Source organism: Diachasmimorpha longicaudata, chromosome 2 (assembly GCF_034640455.1).
Source record: "Diachasmimorpha longicaudata isolate KC_UGA_2023 chromosome 2, iyDiaLong2, whole genome shotgun sequence".
In the NCBI taxonomy this organism is placed as follows: domain Eukaryota; kingdom Metazoa; phylum Arthropoda; class Insecta; order Hymenoptera; family Braconidae; genus Diachasmimorpha; species Diachasmimorpha longicaudata.
The window spans coordinates 5,690,726-5,718,111 of record NC_087226.1 but is presented as its reverse complement, the minus strand read 5'-3'; the positions used below and the strand labels follow the sequence as shown (position 1 = coordinate 5,718,111).

Genomic DNA, 27,386 nt, shown 5'->3' with positions numbered 1-27,386 from the left:
AATGAATACGTTGAGCTTCGACTCAAATATCACTGTGATTCTTGTCCCTTTTTTTCATAAGCACGAGGATAGAATGGTGGGAAAGAGGATGCGAGAAGTGATGTCGTGGGAGAGGGCTGCATGGCCGGGAAGTAGCCGTCCCCCGACGATCGTGAGATTTATGGCCTTTTGCGTCCGCGCCTTCAGTTTCCCTCTCTCTTGTTCCCTGGCCGGACTGGGGGTGCCTAACCCTTGACTCCTCGCGGACCGCGAGCCGACCCGAGAGCACCGTCGGGGATACTACATTATCCGATAAGAATTATATAGCGCTGAGTGGGCACCACTTCATACAGAATTTTTCAGAATTCCAGAGAATGGAGAGATTGATTCATGGGGAGGAAAATATTCGGAGAAAATTATGGAACAATTCGCGAAATCCGGGAGAGAGAGAGCAAATCTGAAGTGTTTAGTCAATTTTTAGAACCTCAGACTTTGCAGGAATTGCCCGCTTTGTAATAGAAATAAAATTAAACATTCGGAAATGTACAACGATTTTTATTGAGCTGATGAGTTATTTGTACGTGTCATTAAATAAATTTCTCAATCATTCAAGAAGAGAGAGAGAAAGAAAAAAATTCTGGTACTGACGCGGGAAAGGAGGCGTAAGTGGTGGTCATGAAAAAAATCCAGTGGTGATACTGGAAATTTTACTGGCTGAATTTTCCTGAAAGTTGTGGAAAATTTTTTCAGAAATTACAAGTTTCGTATTTTTTAGTGAATATTTCTCTCTGTATAATTAAAAAAAAAGTCGTGCTATACCAACGTCAGTGATACAAAAAAAAAATATCACCTGATGTGACGTCCCATCGCAGCCCCAGTCATTCAGGCAATGATAGCATTATTCAGGGGGATGAGAATAGCCAACGCAGATGCAGTAGCAAGAGTTCGGACGATGCGGTTGTCGGCACGAAGGCCACATATGAGGTCGGATCGTGGCATCGTATGGGCCTGACTCATGCGCATCATGGGCAGTCATCCATCATTGTCAAAAATTCCTCACCCAATGTACCAACACAATATCCGTACATATGTGTCAACCCCCTCTGAATCTAACCGTCTCTCTCAACTCGGGCTTTTCCGTCTGATGAAATATAAGAAGCCCAGAGTGTACAGCTTCCTAGATTTGTCGTCACGCTGATATTAACTCGCAGTCACGCTTATGTTCACTCTCCTCACTTGATCATTCAACTTTGAGATATTTTTTCAGCTAACGTACTAAACTCGATACACAATTAACCTGCGATGCACGCTAAAATGTAAGAATAATATTTGTCCGGGAAATGAAATTGCAGAACAAGTGCAGCTCATGTTTATCTATAATTTTGTATTTGACATTTTTCTGTGTTACTTTAACGAAATTTTACACGTGCGATATTAGTCTGAATGTGCGATCCCTTTGGTATCGCCTCTACAATTTTTCATGATCAATGAGATGGTTTAAAGCACATATTGTACGAAATCATCACTTATGAAACAAATTTATATACAGTAATTTAACTAGCCAACAGTAAATAATGAATTTTCATTTGGTTCTTTCGTTTTTCAATCGAAAATAAAAAACAATGAAAATAGATAAAATTGCAATGAGTTTGTTTAAAAAAAAATTAAAATATAATATATAATACAAGTCTTGCCTTTTCCTCTCGTGTTTCACTAGTTGACGAGTTATCATCAGGCAGTTTAACAACTAACGGCATTCGGACATATGTATATTCATCCTTTGTACACTATCTAACAAATTCCATTGATACAGTCACCCTACATTCATTTGTCACAACTCGCGCAAAACAAAATGCAAATTGATGATGTGAAAAGGTTTGCAAATTTTGCAAATTTTTCACATCAATATTCAGATATACATCTTATGCACAAATGCACATTTTATCATTATCTATGCCAATAATTGTTCACTATCCTAAATTTACATATTTCACAGTCACTGTCTTACCGAAGATTTCGAGATTGCACTTAAATTACGATCAATATTCGTGAAGTTCGTGGAATAAAACTGGAGAAGTCATTAGTCCTTAGGCATCAGCGAGAGACACTCATTTTCCATAATTACTAGTAATACCACAAGACAGTACCAGGCAACAATCCCAAATCTCTGGTATTATCTTGCACCTTTTATCTTTTTTTCGTACTTGGGCACAATATCAATTGATCCAAAAATTAACAATCAGAAAAGCAAAAATTCATTGTTTTGAATTATAAAGATTCCGGAATCGCGATTTTCAGGTTTCGGCAGAGAAACCTGATTCAGAAAAAAAACCCTGAAGATGAAAAATATTATTGCCCACGTCATCACTCGCAGTTGATTTTCCATCTGAAAACTGTCTTCTCCTTTCTTCCTCTTGTCTGTTGAGCTTCTTCCCAACAAAAGAAAATTGTTCTCTCGTTTCACCTAGCTCCTCTCCTCCTCCTCCTCCTAGGTCTCCCGGCATCAGTAATAATTACATCCCTGTCGATGGAAATCAGTAAAGTTCGTTGAGCATATACTGCTCCTCATTCCAGTCCAGTGGCCCCGGATTTTCAGCTTCGTGGACTCAACTGAGCTGATAGTACTCGGGTGCAAAATCATTGGCGAGATTACTGAGGAAATTAAAGTCCGACGAACTGTTGCTGTTATCGGCAGATGGTGTTGGCGCAGTCGCGTGAACAGGTTCACCGTAGAAACCTCCAAAGTTGCCATAGGGTTCGTTGTTTGTCTCTGCCTGACCAGTGCTGTCTGGTGGAGTGATAACAGCGGCTGTTGCTGCAGCGATTGCCGTTGCTGTAGTGGTCATGCCGGGGGCAGGGAATGGATCCGGTGAGGAAACATAGCTATTGGGGATGTTGGAGGCTTCGCCTCCTTGATGCACATGCAGCTGTGACTGTTCATAGTAAGTGTTTGGATGACATTTGCTGCCTCTGTAATCCGTCTGATTGGGGTGAATGGAAGCATATCCTTCACCTGCATGTTGCTGCTGGGTTTGATGCTGCATCTCAGGATAGTAATGTTGCCCGGGTTGTACAGGAACGGCTGTGTGGGAGTGAGAAGGTATGTTGTCTCCATGATATGGTCCAGTTGGGTAGCCGTAACTTCCAGTCATATATCCTTCTGTTGATGGATCAGTCTGGGAGTTTGGATACGTTTGACTCGGATAAGCAGTTCCTGCTGGGTGCATGGCTCGCTGGTAGTTGCTGTGATAGGGTGCAGCACCCTGTGGATAGCCGTTGTAATCGCCTGTGTTGGGATACTGCGATTGCTGCTGCTGATGGAACTGCATGGATGGGTTGTAAACTGGTCGGGTCGTTGATCCTGTTCTTCCATGATGACCAACTCGCGTGGCTATCGTTGGGTTCTGTCTATACATCGAGTGCATATCTGGTGGATACGTCACGCGCTGTTGATACGTATCTCGATTGCAGTACGTATTCTGTGGATTCGTTGGTGGAACATTTTGTCTGTTCATGGGCATTCCATTTCTGTAATCACCAGCAGGTGGCTGATACAAATTTTGCTGAGGTGGAAAATGCCCCGGTGGATTTGCGGGGATATTCCTCGCCACGTGAGGTGGCATGGTGGCTGAATTTGAGGAGGCATGTAGAATACTGCCGGAACTGGTGGACGATGGGGAGCTCCTGGGCCTCTGCATGTAGGAGCCGTGAGTGTTTTGCACGTTCAACGGGCTTCCCTGCTGGAGTTGAACGGATACAGGAGTTCCGGGGGTTGAAGAGGGTGTTAAGCTTCTGGATCCCTGACTGGGTAGTGCCGGTGTACTGACTGTTGAATCCGGCATTGCTAGGAGAACACCATTGCTTGTTACTGTACACATTTCCTTATTGCTAGATGACGGTGATTTTTTGCAGATGTTGACCGGATGCTTCGTGGGATTTGGACTCTTGTGGCCACCCTCCACTTTGATTCTCACCTCGCTCATCTTCTTCGTTGGTATGCTTGGTGATGTCACATCACTACCGTCGTTAGATCTCGAGTCCTCATCAGCCATTATCTTCTCGAATGAGCTTGATACACTGTTCGTACTGCCAACACTACTAGCACCATTACTATTTGTATTAAATCCTACATTTGATCCATTGTTATTGTTATTGGTTGCACTTGGTGTATTATTATTACTTCCAACTCGTGAGGTACCGAGGTCTGTTACCTCGCTGAGAGTGCTACCGACGTCAGTAACTCCGGAAATATCACAGTTCAGGCAACTCTTCTTCTCATCCTCGTCAATCAGCATGTTCTCCCCTTTGGGCTTCTCTACACCGTCCGACGATCCACCGTCTTTATCATCACCATCCTCCTTGCTCAGTGTTTGTCTCTTGTGCTTCATCCGACGATTTTGAAACCATACTTTCACCTATCAGTATCAAATACCGAATTAGAAATTGTGATTAATTCATTGAAATTAAGTTATTTGATTTTTTTCAACCCTCACCTGCCTTTCCGTTAGATCCAGGGACGCTGCTATTTCAATTCTCCTCGGTCGACACAGGTACTTATTGAAGTGAAACTCCTTTTCCAACTCGAGTAACTGGGTATTTGTGTAGGCGGTACGTAATCTCCTGGGCAGGCCATTTTCTGTAACAGAATATTCCGGGAAGGGAAAACGTGAGACAACTTGGAAATGACTTTTTTTTCTAGGGTATTGATCACAAAACAATGTTTCTAGTCGATTATGTTAGGGCGGTTGGTTGGATCGTAGTTTAATTAACGCCCAGGACACTGGGATATACGGAACCAGGAGCATCAGAATCTTGGGGACAAGAACGTTAGGATTCCTCAAGGGCTTGGAGAAATCCACAGTGGCATCTCGTGATTAGCATCAGCTAATTGTTACCTAGTAAGAAACTTGTCTTGTGATAACGAGGGGAGTATTGGAGATATGAGAATTATCTCGGGGCTCTAAGATGAGTTTGCTGTAATATTGAAACTCTGTACTAAGGGATGGTGTCAACAAGGTTTTGATTCCCATTACGTGGAAGGTATTAATTTCTGCTGCAATAGCATTCAGAGATGAATGGTTTTGGTATTTGGAAGTTAGTCCCCCTTCTTCATCGGCGGAAGGAGTACTGATTCTAATTATTCAACGACAATAAAAAAATTATTCAGTACATTTAAAAAAATATAGATAATTGATTCCAATAACGTTGGCTCAAGTAAATCATTTTTGAATCCGCACCATTCCCATACAAATTTTAAATACTTAATTAGATATATCAATAAATGAGTAATTAAACGTGTCATCTATCATTTATTGAACTTCGAGACAATGCCGCCGGTATTTTCCGATAATGACAGAACATCTGCCGCGTAGATTAGAATCAATCTCGTAATCTTAACGAATACTCAAGTTTATTTGCCTCGGTTGTTGTCTTCTGAACGAATAATTTTTTCATGAATTTCGGTTTGTTGCGCTTGGTGACTTGAGGGTAGCCAAGTGGAGATGCTAAACTACCCCATGGCGTGTGAGCGGATGTAAGGGTGGCTTGAAAATGCGTACATACATAAACGGGAAGTCGAGGGTGGGAGAATGACCCTGGAGATGCGTTGAATAAAAAGAGTGGCAAACTGAGGAGAAAAAAAAACTCATGGGGGTATCTGAGCGGACGAATCCAACTGCCGGAGGGTTGAACAGGGGTGGCTCGAGGTGGAGAAAGTATTTGTGTGATTGACGTGAGCCTCATCAGCGGTTCGCGCTTTCGATTGGTCGGACGAACTTGTCAATCAAAGGGGATTCCCGCCTATCGGTTCACCATTTCCTATTGGGATTCCCGTTATTATTTGTCTCTTACTGGGCCTAATGCCCGGAAAATTAACCGCGAATATTGTTCGTCTTTGTCGGCTTTTTTTAAACGATTTATGTGAAAATTTTATTCTCTCATGTTCCCCATACTGTCACGACAATGACGAACTGTCAAGACGCTTCACACGAGAGACAGACAGGATCGCGTGCAGCATGAAATAGATAACGAGCTTGAAAATAGCCAAAGTGTTCTTAACCTCAGCGGCGTCTACCCCGCGTTTACCGGGTTTTTTGAGTTTACGGAATAGCTCGGTATCTCCGGGACGCGACATCAATTCAAAATTTCAAAACTTACGTGTTTTTGTTGAGTCTCTGTCAGACTCGCGCGAAACATCAAAAATAACTATAACAGAAATAAAACTTAGCGTCGGTGACAAAAAGTGCGGAAATAACAATTGTCGAGTGCAAGGATGGTAGAATGAGAGAGAGAGATAGAGAAAGAAATAAGTATCGGTGTGACAGACGCGCGGATATTATTTCGGGACAGGTTGTCAGTCATCGAGGAGTGGCAAGTTGACGTCAGGAGAGCGACGGCCGACGGCTTTTGTATTTCTCGCGATGTGGAATTGGCAATTACATATATTACTCGGCATTCGTCGGTCAAAAATATTGACTTAAAGGTCTTCTCCGCGATGTCGAATGTTTACACAACTCATCTCAGGGACTTTTTAGTCGGGGAGTTGTCTCGGCGACGATGTTACCGCTTTGCAAGCTGACAATTGGGGGTTTAATTTCCGTTTGAACAAGTATTTTTGCTTCCTCAATGTCTGGACTAGGCCATTGTCGTTGGTCTTGAATAACAATTCTAGAAATTTAAAATTTTAAAAAATTGAAAATGAAAATTGTTTGTTTTGAATGTTCTATGCATCACTGTGGAGGTGCATTATTGTATTCTGATAGTAAACGTGTATGAACCAAATTGCTTCGTCAAGTGGGTGCAGAAATGTAACAACGAGTCATAAAATAAATAAAATAACAGACAAAAATTGAACAGTAGTTAAATATTAATTAGATTTAATCATCAAGTAACTGGTTAAAATTAACTACGTCACCGTTGACACGAAAAGAATCCCTCAATCAAGTATTTTCCATACTAGATTCAAGCACATAGGTTATCCTTGATTGTACTGTATTCGATTATCGATATACCTCAATTGTGACAGTCGTATCTTTTATCTTATTCCGTACTGGGAACCGCTAATTAATGTGTGTATCTCTTAAATTCTAATTCTAATAATTTACTCCGTTGAAAAAAAGATTTCAATTACTCTGTGTACTTGAGTTTGCTTTTAGTAAGTTCCATAAATAAAAACTCTGAACACATTCAAAATAATATCAGGGACGATGTAAGGTATTAAAATCCGCTAGGACCCTATCAAAATCAAGTAGAGCCATCTTGGGGGCGATTTCCACTTCTGAGTGCACGAAAATTTTCAGTCGTTTGCGAAACGTTGACGACGAACGTTGTTCTGTTATTTGGCCTAATCACAACAGACTGTAGAGTCGTGGAGAAATCAAGTTTCCACAGATATTTTGATTGAGTATCGAATCAAATAGAAAATATACTTAGAATAGATGAAGTCATCGCATTAACATGTTTTTGGGACAACATTACGTTCTGTCGACGTGGAATCCAGACGGATGGCTACAGGATCTAATTGTCCACCTTTCGATGAAGCTTCAGGTTTTTAATTTCATTTTTTATATTAAATTGATCGAATTTTTGCTACATCCGATAATAAGAGCCGAATTAGAACATCAAAGGGAAAGGAGACACCTTCGAGATGTCACAATTTTGCAAATTTTGTCTCACAATGAGTCGTAAATTGTGAGTGACAACAAGGAAGTCTGTGTTGCCGGCGGGGCTCCGAATGTAGAGGTCTAGTTTAGTACTGATCAAGCCCGTAATAAAGGGGGGGGGGAGAAGGGTTTAATCGTCTGAGGACTCTCTAGAGGTATTGCGAAGGCCATAACAGGCAATAACTCCAGTAGTCGAATTAATCTCGTCAATTAAGAAGAATCAGAATAGAATAAAAGAATCAGAATAGAATAGAAGAATCAGGGCTTAATGGAATACTCGAAATTGGGCACCTGCACCAACTGAATAATATCTTCTGATTTTGCTCTCCAGCAAATAATTGAAGGAGGCCAGAGAAAGGAGGTTGTCCAGTTTTTTTATGAAAAAAAAAAACGCGAAGAGGAATGAAGGCGGTATAGCAAAATGGCGGCGGACCAAGGCTGATAATTCCACACGCGACCACAACCAAAGGTATATCTTTCTTTTCTAAATTTTTTCCTCAACTTCCTCTCCATACTATGGTATTTAGTTCGTTCTTCTCCTCGTCTCGAAGCATATAGACAGGTGGTAAGGGTCACATGATGGCCGTCTCTGTAATTTGTCTTTTGTTTTCTCCCTCGTGCGCGCTTTTGCCTCGACACGGGGTTATATACAAGAGAAAACTTGCGATGGAACAAAGGACGGAAAGTGGAGGCCCACGGGTTTTACTTCGGGTTATGTTCAGTGCCCAAGGCCAGTCGGGGCGTGGTGGTGGAGGGGAGATGGTGGAACAACCGAGGTAAACGTATGAAAAATGAGTGAGAAGAGTTTGAAACAAATGACGGAACAGCCGGCTCCACTGCCTTCTGCCTCCCTCCCGCCCCTCGTCCCCATCGTCCTTTGGTAAAACATAGGGATATATACATGGGTGTAGGTATCTGGGACGAAAAAAAAAACGCAAGGAGGAAAATTGTCCGATTAAGATGATCATTAGGGGAACAACATTGGAGGTAACATGCCAGATGAGGACAAAATAATATTTTTATAGAATTTGAGAGACGTTGGACGTTTAAAGTCGGGGAATTTATTTTACTGGAATTCAAATGGTGATTTCATCTCAGAAATTTATTGAAAAGTTCGATCGTAATAATTTTGCGGTGGGAATGGCAGCACATAGGTTGTGCTAAATTCGTAGAAATTTTTTTTAGGTCGTGTCCACACGGGGGGTGCGTGTGTACTTGTGTCAATGGTTTAATAATTTATTATTTATTCATTGCTATCAATTGAAATGAAATTTGTTTATTGGATTTGTTTTTTTTTATTTTTCTGATAATCATTACATTTGTGGGAACTGAAGGGAAGTTTTTTAATTCAATTATGGTTTAAAACATTTGTCTGGATAAAATTACGATTTGTCAGAATTTCACAGATGATTGAAGATGTTTAGACATCTGTTCGTCTCAAATTTAGACATTTGTTTTTGCTGTGTTAGGTAGGAGAAAAACATAATAAGATTAATGATGACGAACTGTTCAACTACCTTGAGAATCTGAGTAGATTAATAAGAAAAATCTTATTAAATTTGATAAAATTCGATAACTAATGATTTTTATAGGACGTAAAAAAATAACGTGTATAATCATTCGGATAAATAATATGAATTTTCCAACAAAATCGCTATACTGCACTGAGGAAAGTATTTTTGCCAATTATAATGAGTATGAAGAGCAATGAGATTGCCATAATGGAAACCTAATTAGACCCTTCTGGGGATGTTTCAATCGGAGGAATATAATTCTCAAAAACTCTCAATACTTCTCACGAGTACGAACATGAATACTTGGCAGCAATTTTTTTTTCTGTGTAGACATCACACAGGAGCAATTTCGCACTTGTTATAACCCTGAAACACAACGCGAGCCATTTAATTTTTTCTAATAAAAAAAAATTAATAGCTTATGTGGCATTACATCACCAAAGGGTTGGATTTTCAAGTTTTTATCACCTTTTTCTAAATAACAGATTGCACCAATGGATTACTGCATTGAAATTTATTATGTTACCACATTAGCGTGGGAGAATAATTCTTAAGCGATGTTGATCCATTAAAATGTTACTGCAGTCCTTGCGACACCGCATAAAACAGTAATAACTCCAGTTCATGTTGAAATGATTTTTCTCCACAGTTGACATTTTATGTTATGAATTTCCTCTGCAAAATTATTAAACCGTGACGAGAAAATTAATAGGAATGAATGAAGTAAAGGGGATTAGATAGGAATTGTTGGCGGATTGCGGTGAGGTCAAGTGGAGAAATTGGGAAATAGGAGTGTAAATAGTTATTATAAATTTATGCATCGGTGAAGGGAAGAGAGTTGGGGAGAAAATGGAAGCGAAGCAAGCAAAACTGTACACGGAAAGCACCACTTCTGGTTCACTGTACTTTGCATTTCGATCTGTAATCAATTTATGGGTGGGGGGAGGGGGGAGGTGCAAGAACATATCCGAGAATATCGAGAGAATATATCGATTCAGTAAAAAAGGGTGAGACAAAATGAAGGGGGGAGAGTAATATATATTTTTGTTTAATAAACAAAAATATTTTGTTGCTATTGAACATGACATCTATTGTTTAAAAATTGTGTTATGTTGGTCAGGTGATAGTGAAGTTGTTTTGCCTCATCTTCACGAATTCTCTCGGTTTAATCCTTTGCTTATTTTTTTTTATTCAACAAATTCATGAAATATGAGAATAGAATAGAAAATGTAGAATAAGAACGGTCGTATCGGGTATTTTCCATTAAATTTTCCTTTACGAGAACGACGAAATGTCACGCAAAACCTCAATTTAACAAAAAAAAATACAGGTGGACTAGGGTGGATTGAGGGATTATTAAATAAAGCTTCAATTTAACAATAAAGCCCGAGTTTGAAAATGAAAATCCAGAGATCCTCTCTCGCCCCTCGTGGGAAGGGATTCCAGGACAAGAGGGGTGAGCCTAGACATAGCCCAGTCATTACTTCAGATTGGAGATCCTCTTCGGCCTGGAGGTGTGCCTTCGCGGTTCAAAGATAATCCCGTGTCGATCTTATGCTAAATTTAGGAGGCAATGTTATTACTTTTGACTTTTTATTCTTTTCTGAATTTTTTCAACTGCTTTAAACATAATTCATGACTCCAGCTATTATATTATTGATATTCCTCCCTCATAAGGAGAGAATAACGATTTTTATGTTAGAAAATTGTAGATTGAAATAGAATTTTTGTGTCAGGAGTCACGAGGGTCATCAATAACTCAAAATCGTGAAGCATAACGTGAAACTTTGTTAAGAAACATTGAATTAATTTTTTTGAAGGAAAAAACAAACATTAAATTGAACTCAGAAATCTATAATTAATATCGACAGAGGGTTGAATTAATTACAGTAAAGAAGGTCACATATAATATAAAAGTAGGAGGTGACGAAAAATCTTTTGCCTATTTTGTCTTTCACCTTCACGATTTTTTCACTGAAAAAATGGTTAAAATATTTTTCTTAGTATCAAAAATTATCAAAATATCTTTGCACTAAATCCTGATAATAATTTTTAGTCACCAGATACTGTAACGCAAATGTTTCAACTCATTCAGTTGATTGTCCCTGATAGGGGATAATTCTGCAAGCCAGTCTCACAACTCGTATAATTATAGATTGGAAAGTGTTAAAATACACGGCTCACGACATTCTCCTGACTAATAATCCCCCGGCGTATTGTTGATAATAATAGCTGCCAGGATTGAAGAATGTCGTGAGAAAAAAACGGCTATCGAGACAGGCACACATACACAGTCAGTCGAGTTTGACGCATGCATTAAATTATTTTTCCACCACCATAATAACATGAATAAGACAAATTAGAAAACTGTTTTTGTGGTGAATTTGAAATAAATAGTGATAGCATATAGTTGAAGATATGGTATCCCCCCCTTCTTCGGCGGCCATATTGGTGGCCACGCAATGGTGCTCGCGGCCTCAAGCCAACCTGTGATTATGGCTGGGGCTCGGGTAGAGAGCGATGTCCAGGGGAAAATTGGACGAACGGGATATGGTAAAGGTGTATGTGCCAGTTGTATATGGCATATGTACATGTACCAGTGGGTTTAGAGGCGTGTCAGTGCAACCTGCAATCATCGGGGTGGAGCGACCTGCGAGCGCTCGAACCATTCGTGAGAGAGTGGGTCTGTTATCTCCTTCAAATCAATGGGTTTTTTTTTTCGTAACTAAAGGGGAGAAGGAAAAAGAATGAATAACAGAGTAAAAATGGTTGTGAGCGGCAAGTTGGAGGAATGGAATGGTACGAATTACAGGGGTATTTATTATTCAAGGGTAATATTGGTTGAGTATACGGAAGAATAAGGAGGAAAGAGGGTAGTTATCGATTCAGACTGGATTATTCGAGGTTGATGCGTGCTGCCGACACTTACGATAAATATTTCTGGGGCACGCAATGTTCAATGTGAGGTGGGCATTTGGATATATTTGTGATGTGATAGGTAGGAGTTTAGGATTGTGAGCGACGATGGCACGAGGCCAGACGAGACGAGAAGCACTTTTTACTTATGAAAATTGGAAATACATTGAGAAGATAAATATTTCTGCCACATTGGCTGAAGGCCTTCGGCCGATGGTCAGTTACATATTGTAACGAATGTTGAATATGAATATAAAATATTTTTTTGCCAAATTTTAGTATTTTATAATATTATCATTTACGTTGCTAGAGAAAAGTATTTATTTCTCCAAAATTATATTTCTTTGATTAAGCCATTCTCCGGAAGCTCTAATTAGGTTTAATTATGGTAATTTTATTGCTCTTGAGGATTATTATGTTCACACGACCTGAAATGAAGTCGGTTACAATTTATTCTTATTTCTAAAATGATGATTTTCTGGAGGGAAGAGTTTTGATGGATTTTTTCATGTTTAGAGTTACTTACAAAGTTCCTTGAAGGTTATAATTAACTTGATTCTATTGTAGGATAATGTATACATTTGATTTGGTATATGTTCTATGGTATTGTAACGGAACAATGCTCTCTCGACTTGTCTAGCTGCTCTCACTGTTTTTTTTTTCATCAGGACTAGTTGAAAATAACGAGTAGGGGAGTTGGCACAAGATTTGGAGTTAGATTTTCATCAAAATACCAACTAGAATTCTATTATCTGTTGTGTGGATTCATCAGAAAACCCCTTCCTTTCTCCTAAACATAATTGCGGAGAGAAAGGTGCTTTCGGTGGAGGAAAAAGGGAACTTTCGAGAACTAATTTACCGATAATTTGCGTTCTTGAGCCCTTGAGCCGGGTAAAGCCCGCAGGTTTGCACACGCGATTGTGGAGAGTTTTCAGCTGTTGGGACTCTTCAAGTTTCAGCTGATGACAGATGCAATTGTTTCGCAATTCCATTGAGCGTCTCGCTCCAATCAACTTATAATTAATCGTGCAGCAACAAATGGAATATTCTTAATTAAAGAATTGTCTTGGATCAGAAATTCCCCCAACTTATTCCGCATCTGTCACGCGTTTCCCTCCAGCGAGTTCAGACATCCCCAAATACTTTTAGAAAGAAGAAACCCCCTCCAGACGGAGGAAAAAAAAACTCGGCAACTTTCCTCGAAACTAATTTTCTGATAATTTGCGTTCAGAGAAGAATTTCTCATCCCTCTTCTTCACTCTCTCAAGCGTATTGCCACTAAGTTGTCTCTGATTTCAACCGCGAACCAGCATTCGTGGCTCCGGTCTCATCCCCGGGATTCTCTGTGGCTTCTCCATTCTGTCACCCTACATTTCAAACCATTTTCTCCCGCGATTGCTCAAACCCTAGGATTTTATTCTGCTTCTCTAGGGTCCTCCGTGTTACCCTGGGTAAAAATGGGGAAATACCCGGGGCCGACGGGTACAAGAAGTTTATGCTAATCTTTCGAGATGTGGAACCCGGTGGGGAGTCTTGGGCATGTGGATTTTTTTCTAATGAGGAAAAATACTCGAACAATCGTAAATGATGATTTTCTTCTTATGTGGGATCAGCTCTAGAGAGGCTTAAGGCTATACAAAAAATTGAACAATGGTCAATCATTAAATTTGTCAATTGAAAGAAGATGGATGTACTGGGAAAGATTATCTCTATTGAACAGATCAATATTCATCTGTACAAATTTAGTTTTCTCAAAATTAATTGTTTCCACTGGAAAATCAGGTAGTGGTACATGAACACATATTTTTTAGGATAAATCGCGACAATTAAAATAGTCTACGTTTGATTGGGAAAATGAAACTGTGTGATTAATGAAAATTGTCAGTTGGATCAATTTATTAGTAATAATTTACTCGTCCAATTGCTGATTTAAACCAATACTTGTTCAGTTTTTTAAAAGAAATGATGACAGAAATAATTTTCTCAACTGGATGCACAATGACTGGACATACAGAATCATTGCATAATATCGAAACAAAACATTGAAAAAAATCCACTCGAAAGAATTGAACACTGTTACAATAGACTGCAACACTGATAATTATAACGATGATGTCATAAACAGGACTTCCTGCTGGAGGGCAAGGTCATTAAGCAAGTGTCTATTCATTTTCTGTGACCATTCGCTGAGTCCTCTGGGTCAAGGTCGTCCATTGGAGACAAAGAATAATGATCATCCATAATAGTTCTTTCATGTACCACTTTTCAAGTGGAATAATAGCACCAATCGATACATGATTAACGATCTCATAGTTACATCTTGAATTGAATCGCTTCAGTTATTTGTTCTCTTTTAATGATCATCTGTCAGTTGACGCAAATTGGGAGGTGCCACTGGGGGACTCTTATTCTCAGAAAACGATTGAATTGTTTTCATTTTTTCTATATCATTCTACAGGATAATAAACTAAACAACTAAACAATAATTGTCTTGAAGACCTAAAAGTGATAATTTGACCAGGACATTTCTGATTATTTCTATAAAATTTCTGTCGTCCATTTTATCACAATATTCTACAAAATGAGATGGACATTAATAGAAATTAGAGATATTCAAAGAGAAATGTAGTTTTAATTAATTATGTCGTAAAATAATAGGTAAATGTAAAAATACTGATGAAACATTCGAATCAATGGTTTTTTTTTACAGAAGGATTTTTCATTCTGTCTGGTGGAATAATATAGACCCTAAGTGCACAGAAGTGCGGCATGTGTATAATAACGTCGAAGGACATGAACCTTATCGCGTGTAGGGGTTAGAAGAGGGTTTGGAGAACCCAGGCCGCATACATTAGTTGTTAACAATGCTATAAAGGACACTCGCTCTCTTCGTATACCCATAGAAGTAAACTTTTTCCCTTCCACCCTCGCCTCTTTTCAACATTTTGCAGAGACGAGATTTACGACTATCCTTTCCCATACATGATTCTTATGTAACACGCCTGAGGGCCCGGATTCACGAGTGTCCCGATATGCCATGTATAACACCGGCGGTAATTCCCGCACAGATGATACAAATCTTCCGTCTCTCATGTAATTTTTATTGATACCGTGGTATTCGTGAGAAATGATAAAATATTCAGGTTAACAGCAAAAAGCAAATCTCGGAGAAATAAAAATTACAGCATTTGACAGATTTTTTTCTTTGTACCGTAACAATATTTTGTTGCTTTTCTTGTTGTCGTATGTATTTTTACATTTTTACCATATCAGAATGGTTTTTTTAATGGAAAATGTCTCACCAAAATTTAAATTAGTAAGAAGTGAATAGTCAGAAAGTGTCGCCATAACTCAGGCCCAAGGGTCCACCCCACATGCACATGACCCTTGTGATAATTGTTTAAACTGACCAGTGTTCAGCCAACCCTAAACCTTCGCCTCATCCCAATCCACTTACTCCGGCCAGTAGAGTAAGAGAATGTGTGTCGGACCGTTGTACTATGGAGAGGAACCCCACTCTAATTGTAATGTAATCACATGGGTATCCCTAGAGCCCTTGATAGGAAAATTGAAAATTTTATTCTCTCGTTAAATGGAAGCGTTATGAACCCTTTATTCGGGTCAAATAAATTTTTTTGTCGTTGATTGCAGGTCGTATCACCGATCAATTTTTAATCTTTCGATGATCAGACTTTATCGGTGTCTATGGTTGATTGTTGCTTGATTGGGGATTTAACAATCGATGCGTAATCAACTCGCACTTGTCTGTGTGATCAACTCGAAGCGTCTTTCGATTATTCGTCAGAGTAAAGACGTTTTTGAAAAAAAAATTGTTCTCAATGTAGAGTGCGCTCCATTTTGCAATAATTTTCAATCGAATTTCTATTCAACTTAAATTAAAATTATATACTATTCAAATTAAAATTATGATTCCTCCTCGTTCGTCCATCTTTCCCTACGAACTTCAAAAATCAGTCGCAACCCCCCGACGGGGTCAATGCAAAACCGTTAAAAAAACCGATTGAATATTAAAAATCGGTCAATTCTTTCAGTTCATGAACTGGTACGGTCGATGAAGCAGTTATACAAGCGAATATGCGACCTCTCACTCTTGCACATTGCCCCCTTCCATTGGTCGTCAGGCAATATTTCTTTTCTTCCACCCCTCATTCGCGTTGTCCCCACGAGGCTCTTTATCTAACAAGGAGCGAATCATTTCCCTATTATTTGCTCCCTATCGTCGTTGCTCCAACAGTTCCTTCTCGTTCGTTTTGCACTCACTCGGTACAGCGCATATTCAAGCACCCACAGAGATGCTTTCTTTCTCACTCCATACTATAATTTCTGGAGGCTGTCCAAAAACCTTATCCATTGTGACTTGTATGGAGATGGTGGGGTAGGAGACGTTAGTACTGCGAAAAAGTCTCTCTCTATCCGGAGAGAGGTATTTGCTCGCTAATTCCATCTCATGCTCTTATATTGGGCTCGAAAGGAGCGTATTGCTGAAGGGAGTTGAAGATTTTTGTAATAATTCCTAAATTTTCAATGATAATATTAAAATGTCATTCATGAAAACGAGCCCAATAAGAAAATTGTATACATATATTTCATTGACAACGAAATTGTCACGTCAGTCACAAATTTTATTTCTTTCGTACAACAATAATCAACCACTTGCCCTCATGAGCCGGTCATAAATACCCTCAGGACGTTGTGTTCCTCAAATGGTAAAACTCACCCCAATTTTTCTACTGTAATATAAAAATCTGTCAGACGTGAATTTTCTTTCTCTAAAAATTGGAACATTTTCTGTTATGTTTCAGAAAAATCTAGACTTTTCTGGCTTTGAAAACGTTGAAAGATTGCTATTGATACGGATTCTTGAGGGCTGGATTCCCGATCGCCGGGACAATGAAAGCAGTTGAATCACTGTCAAAAAATTAAAGAATTATTCTCGGAGAATCCTCTGCACCAGGCGGGCAAAATGGACTGACCCACCCCTTCATTCACCGCAGCATATGAAGAAGAATGCAAGGTATCTATCCAAGTAATTAAAAAGAATTGTGCTCTGCTACCCAAAAGCGAAAATCCAAACGAATCGAGGACGAAGCATCCGCAAAATGATACGCAGGGGTTGAAAGAGTGGAAGGGCTGGGTTTAGCCGATCGTCAAAAAGAGTAGAAAGGATGCGTTGGTGATGGTGTATATATGCATGGCGGCAGTGAGTCCGGTAGCGATCATCAATCAGGAAGGCAGTCAGCCGTCGGTCGGACGGGCCGGCTGCTCTCGCGTCCACACCGTCCTCACTCGCAAAACTCTCTTGCGTTGAGTTCGCGCACTAGTGGTTTAGCTGTATATACAGCAACAGTGTTGGAATGGTGTGAATGAGTGCGAGGGAGATAGTTTGTGGGGCTTCCTCGCTGGCCTTATGCCTGAATTCGCGGAGTCATTCTCGACCTCGTCACTACGATCGATCTAAAACACTGGCAACGTCATGCCGCACCCGCACCATCACCCGCGCTTTTCAGAACTTTCCAATTTTCATAATGAAAATATTTGGAATATTGCGGCGAGTTTCGTTCTCGTGGTCGGTCAAGTCATCTCTATGTTCATCAATATTGTCGACTATTGTTGGAGCATGAATTTGATTTTCAAATGCTTACTTGGCTGATACACTACCGCACATACCAATCTACGAAGTAATTCAATGATTTTAAAAGCTTTGAGCCTTTGGGAACATTTCTCGACGTATTTCCGATGAAGTTGTTTCATCATATACGTTGGAAAATGAATGTTAGGATAAGGATCAGAGTAATAAGATGGGAAGAGAGATAGTGGCATATAGACATGATTGTTGTTAAAATATACAGGGGAGGTGATGCCTGGGTGCTCTGCACTCAATACGGCCTGGACGATTTTATCCACAAACATTTACTATTTTCACACTGCCTCTTACTCAGTGTGACAACTCTACTATCGATATGTAATTTTCATAAACTTTTACGTTTTATCACCGCTTTTAATGATGGAATGGTTAGTCTCAGGGGGTAATTTTTGTGAGAATTACGTAAGGATTTTCACTGTGATCCTAGCATTATCATTAGATAGCACTTTGTAACTTTTTTTACATCCTTTGGTGATTAAATTTATTTTTTTTATCATTGGAGAATGTTCCCTCTAACTTATTGGATGTGGTCGGCAATACCGCTTATATAGTGGGGGCAATATCGTTCAGTTTGAGATATTTGTTAGCAGTTAAAAAGGGAGAATAATAGATGATTTTGGTTGATACATTTTTACAGCTGAATATTTCGATAATCTTATGAACAAAAAACCCGCATTCAAATATAAAATACGCTTGGACTCATTTACCCGGGTCGATTGTCAGGGTCAAATAGGAAATTGAGACGTAAGTCTTTTCCACTAAAAATGGTAAATTCGTGACGTGAACAGGAGAAGAACGAGTGCACCCTGTGGCGCGCAGCGAGCAGGGGGTCAAGCCCCCTCGTCCTGTTTCAACGGGTTCAGGTCACAAGATCGTGTCGGAAGTTCTTACACTATTTCCTGATTCCACAAAATAAAATTTTGAATGCGTCAATTAGTGGACAGAAACGAGTGCAATTCGAGATTATGTCATATATCATATTTTGAGTGACGGGCCTGTTGCAAATGTGAAATAGAACCTCCAAGATTGTCGTCTGTAATTGTCGTTTCATCGGACGGCTCCTAGAAAAGCCAGATTTTCCGAAGTGGCTGGATCTGCCAACTAATTATCCGCGGACAAACTCCACTTTCGCCCCCGTCTGGAGCCTCCGACGCTCCCGGAGGAAAAGAAAATTGAGCCTCAACCCTCGTTTAAAGCGAAACTAATGTCTCTTTAAGTGGGGAAAATCATGCGTCAACTGACTACCGATCGAAGTTGAACCTTTGAAATTTTAAGCGTATTTTATGTAACAAATACTAATGGAGTATTATTTTATTTCAGGAGTCATTTCAATATTCGCATCGGAGGGAGGAGTTGGAAGAACGAGTTGGTGAGTCGGTGAATGGGATTTGAATGGAGAAGCGGCATCTTTTGATTGACCGGTGAGTAAGCAGTTTTTACATTACAATGCTAAAGAGTTGCGATTCAATGAAATTTACGGTATTATCGAAATGAATATTTTTATCTCGGATTTTTACCATTAATTATCCTTATTCATAATTCTCGACATACGATAAATTTCAGAATTTTTGGAAATTAATTAACTGAATAATTTGCTTATGAGCTGCCTTTCTTTCTGTTCTTCTGTGATTTTCCATAAAAAAAAATTTTGAAAGCAGCTGTTGGTGATAGCATAAGAATGCGAGGTTGGAAGGACAATTGAAAACCCATAAATTTGGAAACATAAATAGACCATTTATATTCATCGCTATTATTTCAAGTTTTCCGAGTCTAAAGTTCCTCTTTTTAAGCGAGAACTGCCAACATCCCGAGGGGTGTTGAAAATCTAAATCCGTCAGGGTCGATTCTTCCTTCTGTTGTCTTTTCCCTCCGCGAATGCTGAATATCTTGAGCCCCTCTGGGTGAGGGGTAACCCTCGGGCATTTGGATGGTTGACGCAATGTGTCCGGGTATGAGGGCGGAAAAATAATGCATTAGAAATTCAGATGACCGGGCTGTAGTAGCTGGGAGGAGGTCCAATGGCATGACGAGAGGCGAGGGCGGTGGAGAGGTGGCAGATGAAGGGTAGTTGAGAGGTCGGGGCGCGATTTATCAAATACAAGTGATTGTACAGTCAAATGCCCGGTTGTTTCGTCCGACGAGACGGAAGTTCATTTTTATTTAATATATAAACTGTTCCCTAAAACATTCCTATTTGTGATTCATCTTAAACAAATTTTTATTGTAGTTCACCATTTTTTTTACAATGTCACCAACCGCGATTGCCCGCAGATGATTTAGTCAGTAATTAAACAATCTCGTGAACAGTCCAACGGAGAACACCTAGAAGTGGTTAAGGCCCATCCCCTGGGAACAACGTGGAACGATCATGCGTTGAAATCACATTAGCTTTGAAGTAATTTTGAGGCGCAATAAACAAAATATCCAAAATCATTCGTCAACTTGTGACTGCGTTGACAGTTCGTAGAGTTTCTTAAAGGAGCAAACGGGCATTATAAGAAATCGTCAATTCAGTCTGAAGAGTACAAGCGGACATGAGGGATTATACGTTGCGTTATTTATCCTCCAGCGTTGTGAATTCGCTCTTCACTGACCACGCACGTTCACCAAGATTTTTGCAACATTGCGCGTGTACTCCGGACCTGCTTTTCCGCGCACCGTATGTGTGTGCCTTCATTGGCAAAATGTTTAAATCGGCATTATAATGTTCTTGGAAATCCGATCAATTGATTTATTCGCGAATTGTTCTGCTCAAAAGGTTATCGACGGGAGAGCGGAAAAATTTTGTTTATAGCATTCAATTGAGCCGTTGGAATTTTCCGCAGTTCTCTCTGATCCCGAGCACTCGTAATATATGCAAATAATATTCATAAATAGTAGGATCCTGGGTCTCACCACGAAGGATGAGTATTTCTCGACCTGTCCACATTCATCCATCACTCGAGTTCTTTCTCTCTCGTCTCTCCCTCATTTCATCACTCCAACTCTTTCTCCTCTGTTTCATTATCTCATTCAGCGACCTCCAGCACCAGACGCCGTTTTAAATGGTTTATAAACACTCTCACTCGGACGATTCATTAACTAGCGGTCCGCCAAAGTTCATCCCGTCTCAGTGAACCTCACGAAGGTACATTTCCCATCGTTTCTATTTTATATTTGACGAATTCTTTTTTTTTTTTGTTCATCGTTATATTGATTAAAAGCCCTCATTTCTCAAATTCAAAGCCTTGAAGACGTTGGCCTTGATGGAATTGTGAAAGTAGAAATCCTATCGGATTTCTAACATTAACATTAACAAATGACTGACGTGAAAACACTTGTCAAGGCAAGAATAAACTCAACAATTTTCACACGAATGAAAATGCCGGATGTGTTTGTCTTTCCGGGCTTTATTATCAGGATAAATTCACAGGCTTGACAATTTCTTTGCACAATGTTTTGTGGGAATTCTCAGGCTATTCCATATCAAATAATTAGGCTTGCAAGACTATCCTCAAACATTGACGGAATTCAACCGAAAATTATACTTCACAAACTGTCTCATGAAGGGTCAGAGCAATTCTAACGAAAGGTTAAAAGTGTAGCTTATGTCTCACCAAATAATAGGCAACAATAGTCGACTTTCATTGAGCCCCAGAAAGAATCAAATCCAGTAAAATCTCTCAGGCAGTATTTCGTAAACACAGGCCACAGAATGCGCCTCGTCGGTAGAAATCTCAGGGAAAGCTCTCCAGTGTGGGGATGAAACGGTGCTCTGTTAGTTCTCCCCCAACTTGAGCTTTTATAGCGGCCCATTTGGCGCGACAACGAGCGTGGAAAGTTCTTTTTAGTATCGGCCCACCGCAGGTTCAGTTAAAAATATGTTTACGATTACGATTCTTCCGGATTATCAATTTGTTTGGTTCATTTTTGTCGAGTGAATGTATATCATTACAGTGAATGGAATTTTGTATCGTCGGCAATGCATTCGGGATAAGGATTTTATTTATTTAAGAATATTTTTGATACAGATGAAAGAATCTGGTTACGTGTTTCATGGAGAAGATTCAATTCTTGCTAACAGGTCATTTACTTATTTCAAATTGACAGTGAAATCATGAACCAAAAATTTTCTTTCACCCTCTAGATGTCGTTCAATAGTTATTACATATTTCTTCTGAGTTGGCATCGCCCCTAAATAACTAATTGTTAGTATTAAATAAATATTTATTCAGATTAAAAACAAAATTGATTGATAATTAAATCCATTCATTTCACGTAAAGAAGACTTGGAATAAAAGTTTTATGGAAACGAAAAGAAAACTTTAATTGTTTCTACATAAATATAATTATTCCTTTGATGTATATAAATAGTATTTAATTCAAACAAATTATTACTCTGGGTATTGCACCGAGGTGTGGGACTCATGAGCTGAATGTGTTTAGAAAATCCTGACCTATTTACGATATTTATGTTGGAGTATTGCCGGGTCTTGAGTTTTGGTGGAATGACAATTGGGTTGAGACTTGAAAAGAAGACAACAATAGCACACGAATGACATCCAGAAGTGTAAATATTTTCATAATGTCAGAGTAACGCGAGGGTCACAATCGAATTTCTAAGTAGTTTGAAAAGTTTTTCATTAATAAAGATCTGCAGAAGCTACAGTATCAGAGCTGTCTGATAGCTTCCCCGGAAATGACAGCTTCAATATTGAGCTGCCATGGGATCTGGACGCTCGACTTGGCGCAGTTGAGGCAGACGTCGACGGGATGCCATATAATTTCACAGTTTCCAAGATATCCTCATTTCGAAAGGCTCTTGACTATTTTTTACAACCCCTCTTCCCTTTTACTCTCCCCGTTATTTCCTATCATGGACGGTTAATCGAAGCCGTTTGGATTTCCTCGGGGGAGGGTATCTCTAATTCAGTCAGGATTTACCCGTCGATGAATCCCTAAATTAGATGCCTCCCTCCACCCTCCATTTACCCACTGGAATCATTTACTTTTTTTCTTTTTTCTTCATAAGATCTTGGATTTTCCTTTGTGGAGGTTGAATGAGAGACAGAAGGCAAGAGCACATGAGATCGTTTGCATAATTTTTTCTCACAACCGTTGAAGTTAATTTTTATAAAACTTGTTGACGTATCACAATTATCACAACATGGGACGCTGCATTATTTTATTTTCCTCAATTTCATTCATCTTTCTCTCTAGCAAAAATTGACTTTTGTTATAATTTTGATGTTGCCTCGCTGGTTCCACCAACAATAGGTGCTATAATAATAATAATTGACAATCGTGACGCTCTTGAACTCAGAAAATATCTCAAGATCGTTCCCATCACATTTCCATGAATAAATAACTAAAAGATGAAAGAATTAATCAACAGCTAAAATAGTCTAGAACAAGATTTACAACTAGTTGACATTCCGATGGTATAATCAATTTTCACGTTCATCATCAGAGATATAGTTCCATTCGTATCATTAATATTTTTTTGATTATTTTGAAATCATTTGACATGAGTTTCAAAGTATTTTTAAATACTTCTAGAATGAATTGACGGGTGATTTTGACTTTGCAGTTCATTAATTTAAATAATGAATGTTCTCTAAGGACATAATATGACCTTCTGGTTTGACAGTATAATTTAAGCAATGGTAGTTTCACTCTGTCCGCAACTCCGATTTATTTTTCCTCTTTATTATAAACATGTTCTAGAGAAGGTCATTAAACAAAAAGACTCATCTTTTTATCGACTCACTAGCTTTTCCAAATGTGTGATTGTTATGGCACCAAGTGAAGTTTCTAAGGACAGAGCGATATGATAAGCCATTTGATAATATCCTGCTAGATATAGAAATTAGTTGACATAAATGTCTCCAAGTGTTTTCACGATGAGCCGATATTTTCCACTATTTATCACATCCCTCAAAAATCATTGAACAGGATTTTGGATAAATAGTTCACGTCCTTTTGCTAAAATAATCAATCCTGTCATGTTTACTCGACACTTTACGCGACGATAATTCGATTGTTTACGCGACTTGACATTCAATCCTCCTTCTCGCCATAAATGTTTTCAAAAAGATCAAATGAAAAGAATCATCTTTTTGTTGACCAACTGACTTTTCTAAATCACGTGTGATCGTAATGACGGCGAGTGAGTTTGCTGAGGACAGAGAGATATGATAAGCCATCCAGTGATATCCCGAGGGACATAGGGGATTAATTGACACATTGGTGTCTTGGAGAGTCTGCACTTGGAGCCACCTCTTGGTGTCCCAACTTGACTGATGAGTCCACCGTCACCAGTGGGTGTCAGAGGATCGCCATCCCCCCCCCCCCCCGAAAACCCTGCTTTTTTGCTCATTCCAACGACATCAGCTACAGAAGTAAAAGATTAAACGTCAAGTATCTGAAAGAATTGTCGGAATTTGTCAACTCTTCAATAATATTCCACCGTTCAGTAGCAGTAAGAGAGCGATTGACGTATCAACATCCCCTATTTCAGCTGTACTCTACGTGTCATCCAAAACATCCACCTTGGACGTGGCAGCGCGACACCGCTGTAACAGATTAGAATTTAATGCGCGCTGAGGGGAGGCTACGTTAGTTAACGTTTTCCAGGGGTTCAATGGCTGAATACCAGGGACTGATGGGCCAAGTGAGACGAGAGATGATCGAGTCCTCACGACGTTATTACTTGTTAGAAAGTGATCAAGCCGCCTACACGATGACAGTGTCTAGGGTTTTCACAGCAAGAAGATATGTCAAGCAGAAACTTTTCAGATACTATAAAACGAAAGCTGGTTATTAAATTTTAGATAACGTATCCAATGGATAATTGAAATTTGTTTTCCGGGCAAATTGTCACTGGTATGATTGATGGTTAACGTGTTTAAAATTTTCAGGGGGATAAAATAATGTAACGGCGTCGATAAATGTTGAAGGGGAAAATGAAATAAAATGAATATAAAAATAATAAAAAATCAGTGGACGTGCGGTGGTCAGTGAAGAATGGCGATAAGGTACTGGTGTATGAGAGAATAGGGGACTATTTTCATGGTGAAATAGCCGAGATGCCGGTGGATTGCCGGGTACGGGACGGTACGGGATGAATTATGGGCGTCCCGACGCCACCCGTACAACCGACGCTCAATTTACAGATGATTTCGCGTGTTACCACTGCCCAACGGCCGGTTAACCTCGCGTCGGCCAAGCACTCCATCTTCCCCTTTGGAGGTTAACTTACTCTGAAGGATAGTGGCATCGTCGGGGATAATGTTAAATTCTCACCCCCACCCATTCCATTCAAAGCTATCATCTTTCAGTATAACTGTAGGAACGCGGACATCCCCCTCGGGTCCATAAACCTTTACACCCTTTGGATCGTCCATGAACCGCGTGCCAGGGGACCATACTTGCCAGATTTATTGGCACTCAATGGCTCTGACAATGGGCCAACAAGTTGTTGGAAAACGATTCAGAGATACGTCTTTCGGGGATTCCTCCACCATTATATTCAACAACTCATAAACATCATTCCCGCGATTATGCTCGTGAATGATGGCAATCTGACGAATGTTTGTAGTCATCAATAAATGAAATGTGTCAACAGTCTAAATGACTAAGTTGATTCCCAACAAGATGAATGAGTTAGTTTGTCCAGCGGTGATTCCCGTATGTGAAGAAGACGGAAGTGAAAATGACCGTTAGAAGTACGGTAATTCGTTTCGAAGACGATCATTTACTCGGGGTGAGAGAATGTAGTTGTTAAATAAAGGGTTTTCCGTGGAAAACAGACCACGTGGTGGCCATCAGTCAGGGTCAATTTCCACGGTGGTCCATGGTGAATGAGTGTGGGGTAAAGTTGTGGGATTTCTTGTATGAGACACATGAAAACGTGCGGTTTTCTCGGCATGGGTTATTGGTATGTTCCACATGCGGGTTCGAATGACTACAATGAGGAGAAGGAGTGGCTGGTGAATGTCATTAGCCGTCGGTGGCTATGGGCTCCCTGCGGTGCCTGCAAACAGAGAGGTTTTAATGACCGGAAGGCAATGTATCACCGGCTCAATTCAATATCCAGATTCTGGATATTTTCTTTACATTCGCTTCTTCGATAATTGATTGTTCCGAGTGGAGAAACGCTCGCGATTTTCCGAATTCAGTTCCTGCAGATTGGGCTTTTTGGAGTTTCTAAGGAGAATATCTGGTGGATTTAACGCTGGAAATTCCTAGTTCTTCTGAATGCTGTCCTTACCTTGTTGACTGCTCTTTCTCGTCGTTTTTTTCTCCTTCATCCACGGATATTCGGGCACATTGACACCAGATGGATCCTGCACCCCATGTGGATCCATCATAATATGATAATTAGGGTGATGACTGCCAGGACTCATGGATCCAACAGTACCAGGTGAATGTTGAAGTTGGCCGTCGCCACCAAGTTGTGGCATTGCTGATAGCTCAGCCATCGATGGCTGACTATTGATAAATCCAGTTTCGGCAGGACCACAATTTGGATCCATGGTTGGATGGGTACCGTGCGGAGGCAGATTGGCTCCAGCACCTGCCCCCGCGGCCACCGAGGCCAGCCAAAAACCACCACCAGCTCCGGTTGTACCGGAGCACCCGTCGTTCGCCAGGACGGGTGTTGGCGACCGCGTTTTCACTCTTTCGATCACTTCCTTATCGTCACTTAAAAAACGATTGCTGTCCAACCGGAGCCCAATGCTCTGGTGGACTAGTCCACAAGTTGTATCTTCCTGGTGTAACGAGTGCTGCTTGCCACGCATCAAACTCCAACAGTTGCGAGTCCTCTTCACCTGGCGATCAGCATGAATTTTCCCAAATTTTTTTTACTATCTAAAAGGATCACTGGGGTCACGCTACTATCAATATCATTCACTCACTGAACACTTTGGATTTTCTCAATATCATAATCCTATCCTAATCACCAACTCAGGCACAAATAATATCACTGGACATTGCCAAAGTACTATGTTAATAATGAAAACTCTAAACACTTAATTATGTTTCAGCGGAACTTCCCGACTCAGCGCGGACTACAAGACACTGTCACGACGACCGTACGCGGAGTGAAGGATACCTTGGTGAGTACGATAAAATATTTACTGGTGGGAATGTATCTCCGTAGTGGTGCGCAAAACTGCCAGCTGGACTCGTAATGGTGAACAATAATGAAACAGTGATACGAGTGAGTTTCAACGCGAGTTGAAGGAGGACGTCATTCACCGCGAAATCCTTGTCCGCCGAGGTATCTATTTGCTTTTTTTTTTCCCCCCTGTTTCTTGAAGCCGTTGAATTTCTTCGGCATTCACCCCGGCGTATCTCTGTTGATACTGTTGTCTCGCTTCCTTCGTCTTGGAACACGGTGGCTGGTCAGAGTGTCTTGTGCGGGTTTGGCCACGTGACCCTGGTTTAACCAATGGGTGAGCGGTATCGAAGGCCCACGGTGGCTTCTACCCTCTCCGCCGGTGAACGGGGGCGTGCTCGGCCCCCCTGCGGGTGGTTATACGGTCAGGCTGGCTGGGGTACCCCGTACAACCGAGCACTGGGGTTTCTTATTGCTCCTGCTACGATTATTCTCTATCGCGGAATTGCTCACACCACGGGCAGGCGTCCAGACGGCGTGAGTGCGAG

The 27,386-nt window shown here is 40.2% G+C and overlaps 2 protein-coding genes across 3 annotated transcripts in view; one reads left to right on the top strand and one right to left on the bottom strand.

Moving 5' to 3' along the window:
• The window catches only part of LOC135173167 (uncharacterized), a 117,330-nt gene that overhangs the window by 15,840 nt on the left and 74,104 nt on the right, over nucleotides 1-27,386 (top strand). Inside the window, exons 5-7 of the mRNA XM_064139871.1 lie at nucleotides 16,894-17,105; nucleotides 19,056-19,156; nucleotides 26,765-26,836. The gene's annotated coding sequence lies outside the window, so the exon portion shown is untranslated. The remainder of the gene's footprint in view (nucleotides 1-16,893; nucleotides 17,106-19,055; nucleotides 19,157-26,764; nucleotides 26,837-27,386) is intronic.
• Nucleotides 522-27,063, bottom strand: LOC135173163 (homeotic protein proboscipedia). 2 transcript variants are annotated; one of them, XR_010301265.1, is made up of 5 exons: nucleotides 25,987-27,063; nucleotides 4,473-4,615; nucleotides 1,674-4,394; nucleotides 830-1,288; nucleotides 522-703 (listed from the first exon to the last, which is right to left on the bottom strand). XR_010301265.1 is itself a non-coding variant. In XM_064139865.1 (3 exons), exons 1-3 carry the CDS (start codon nucleotides 26,516-26,518, stop codon nucleotides 2,586-2,588), a joined length of 2,484 nt encoding a protein of 827 aa, XP_063995935.1. In that variant the 5' UTR covers nucleotides 26,519-27,063; the 3' UTR covers nucleotides 1,344-2,585. The 2 variants fall into 2 exon arrangements, 1 of the variants encoding a protein (XP_063995935.1); XM_064139865.1 differs by lacking the exons at nucleotides 522-703; nucleotides 830-1,288 and having other exon boundaries at nucleotides 1,344-4,394.

Excerpts from the sequence above, each read along its gene's own strand:
- LOC135173163 (XM_064139865.1), bottom strand. The coding sequence starts at position 26,518 with ATGCGTGGCAAGCAGCACTCGTTACACCAGGAAGATACAACTTGTGGA. Across the intron at positions 4,616-25,986 it reads GAGAAAGAGCAGTCAACAAG|AAAATGGCCTGCCCAGGAGA; the intron begins GTAAGGACAGCA and ends ATTCTGTTACAG. Across the intron at positions 4,395-4,472 it reads TGGATCTAACGGAAAGGCAG|GTGAAAGTATGGTTTCAAAA; the intron begins GTGAGGGTTGAA and ends TGATACTGATAG.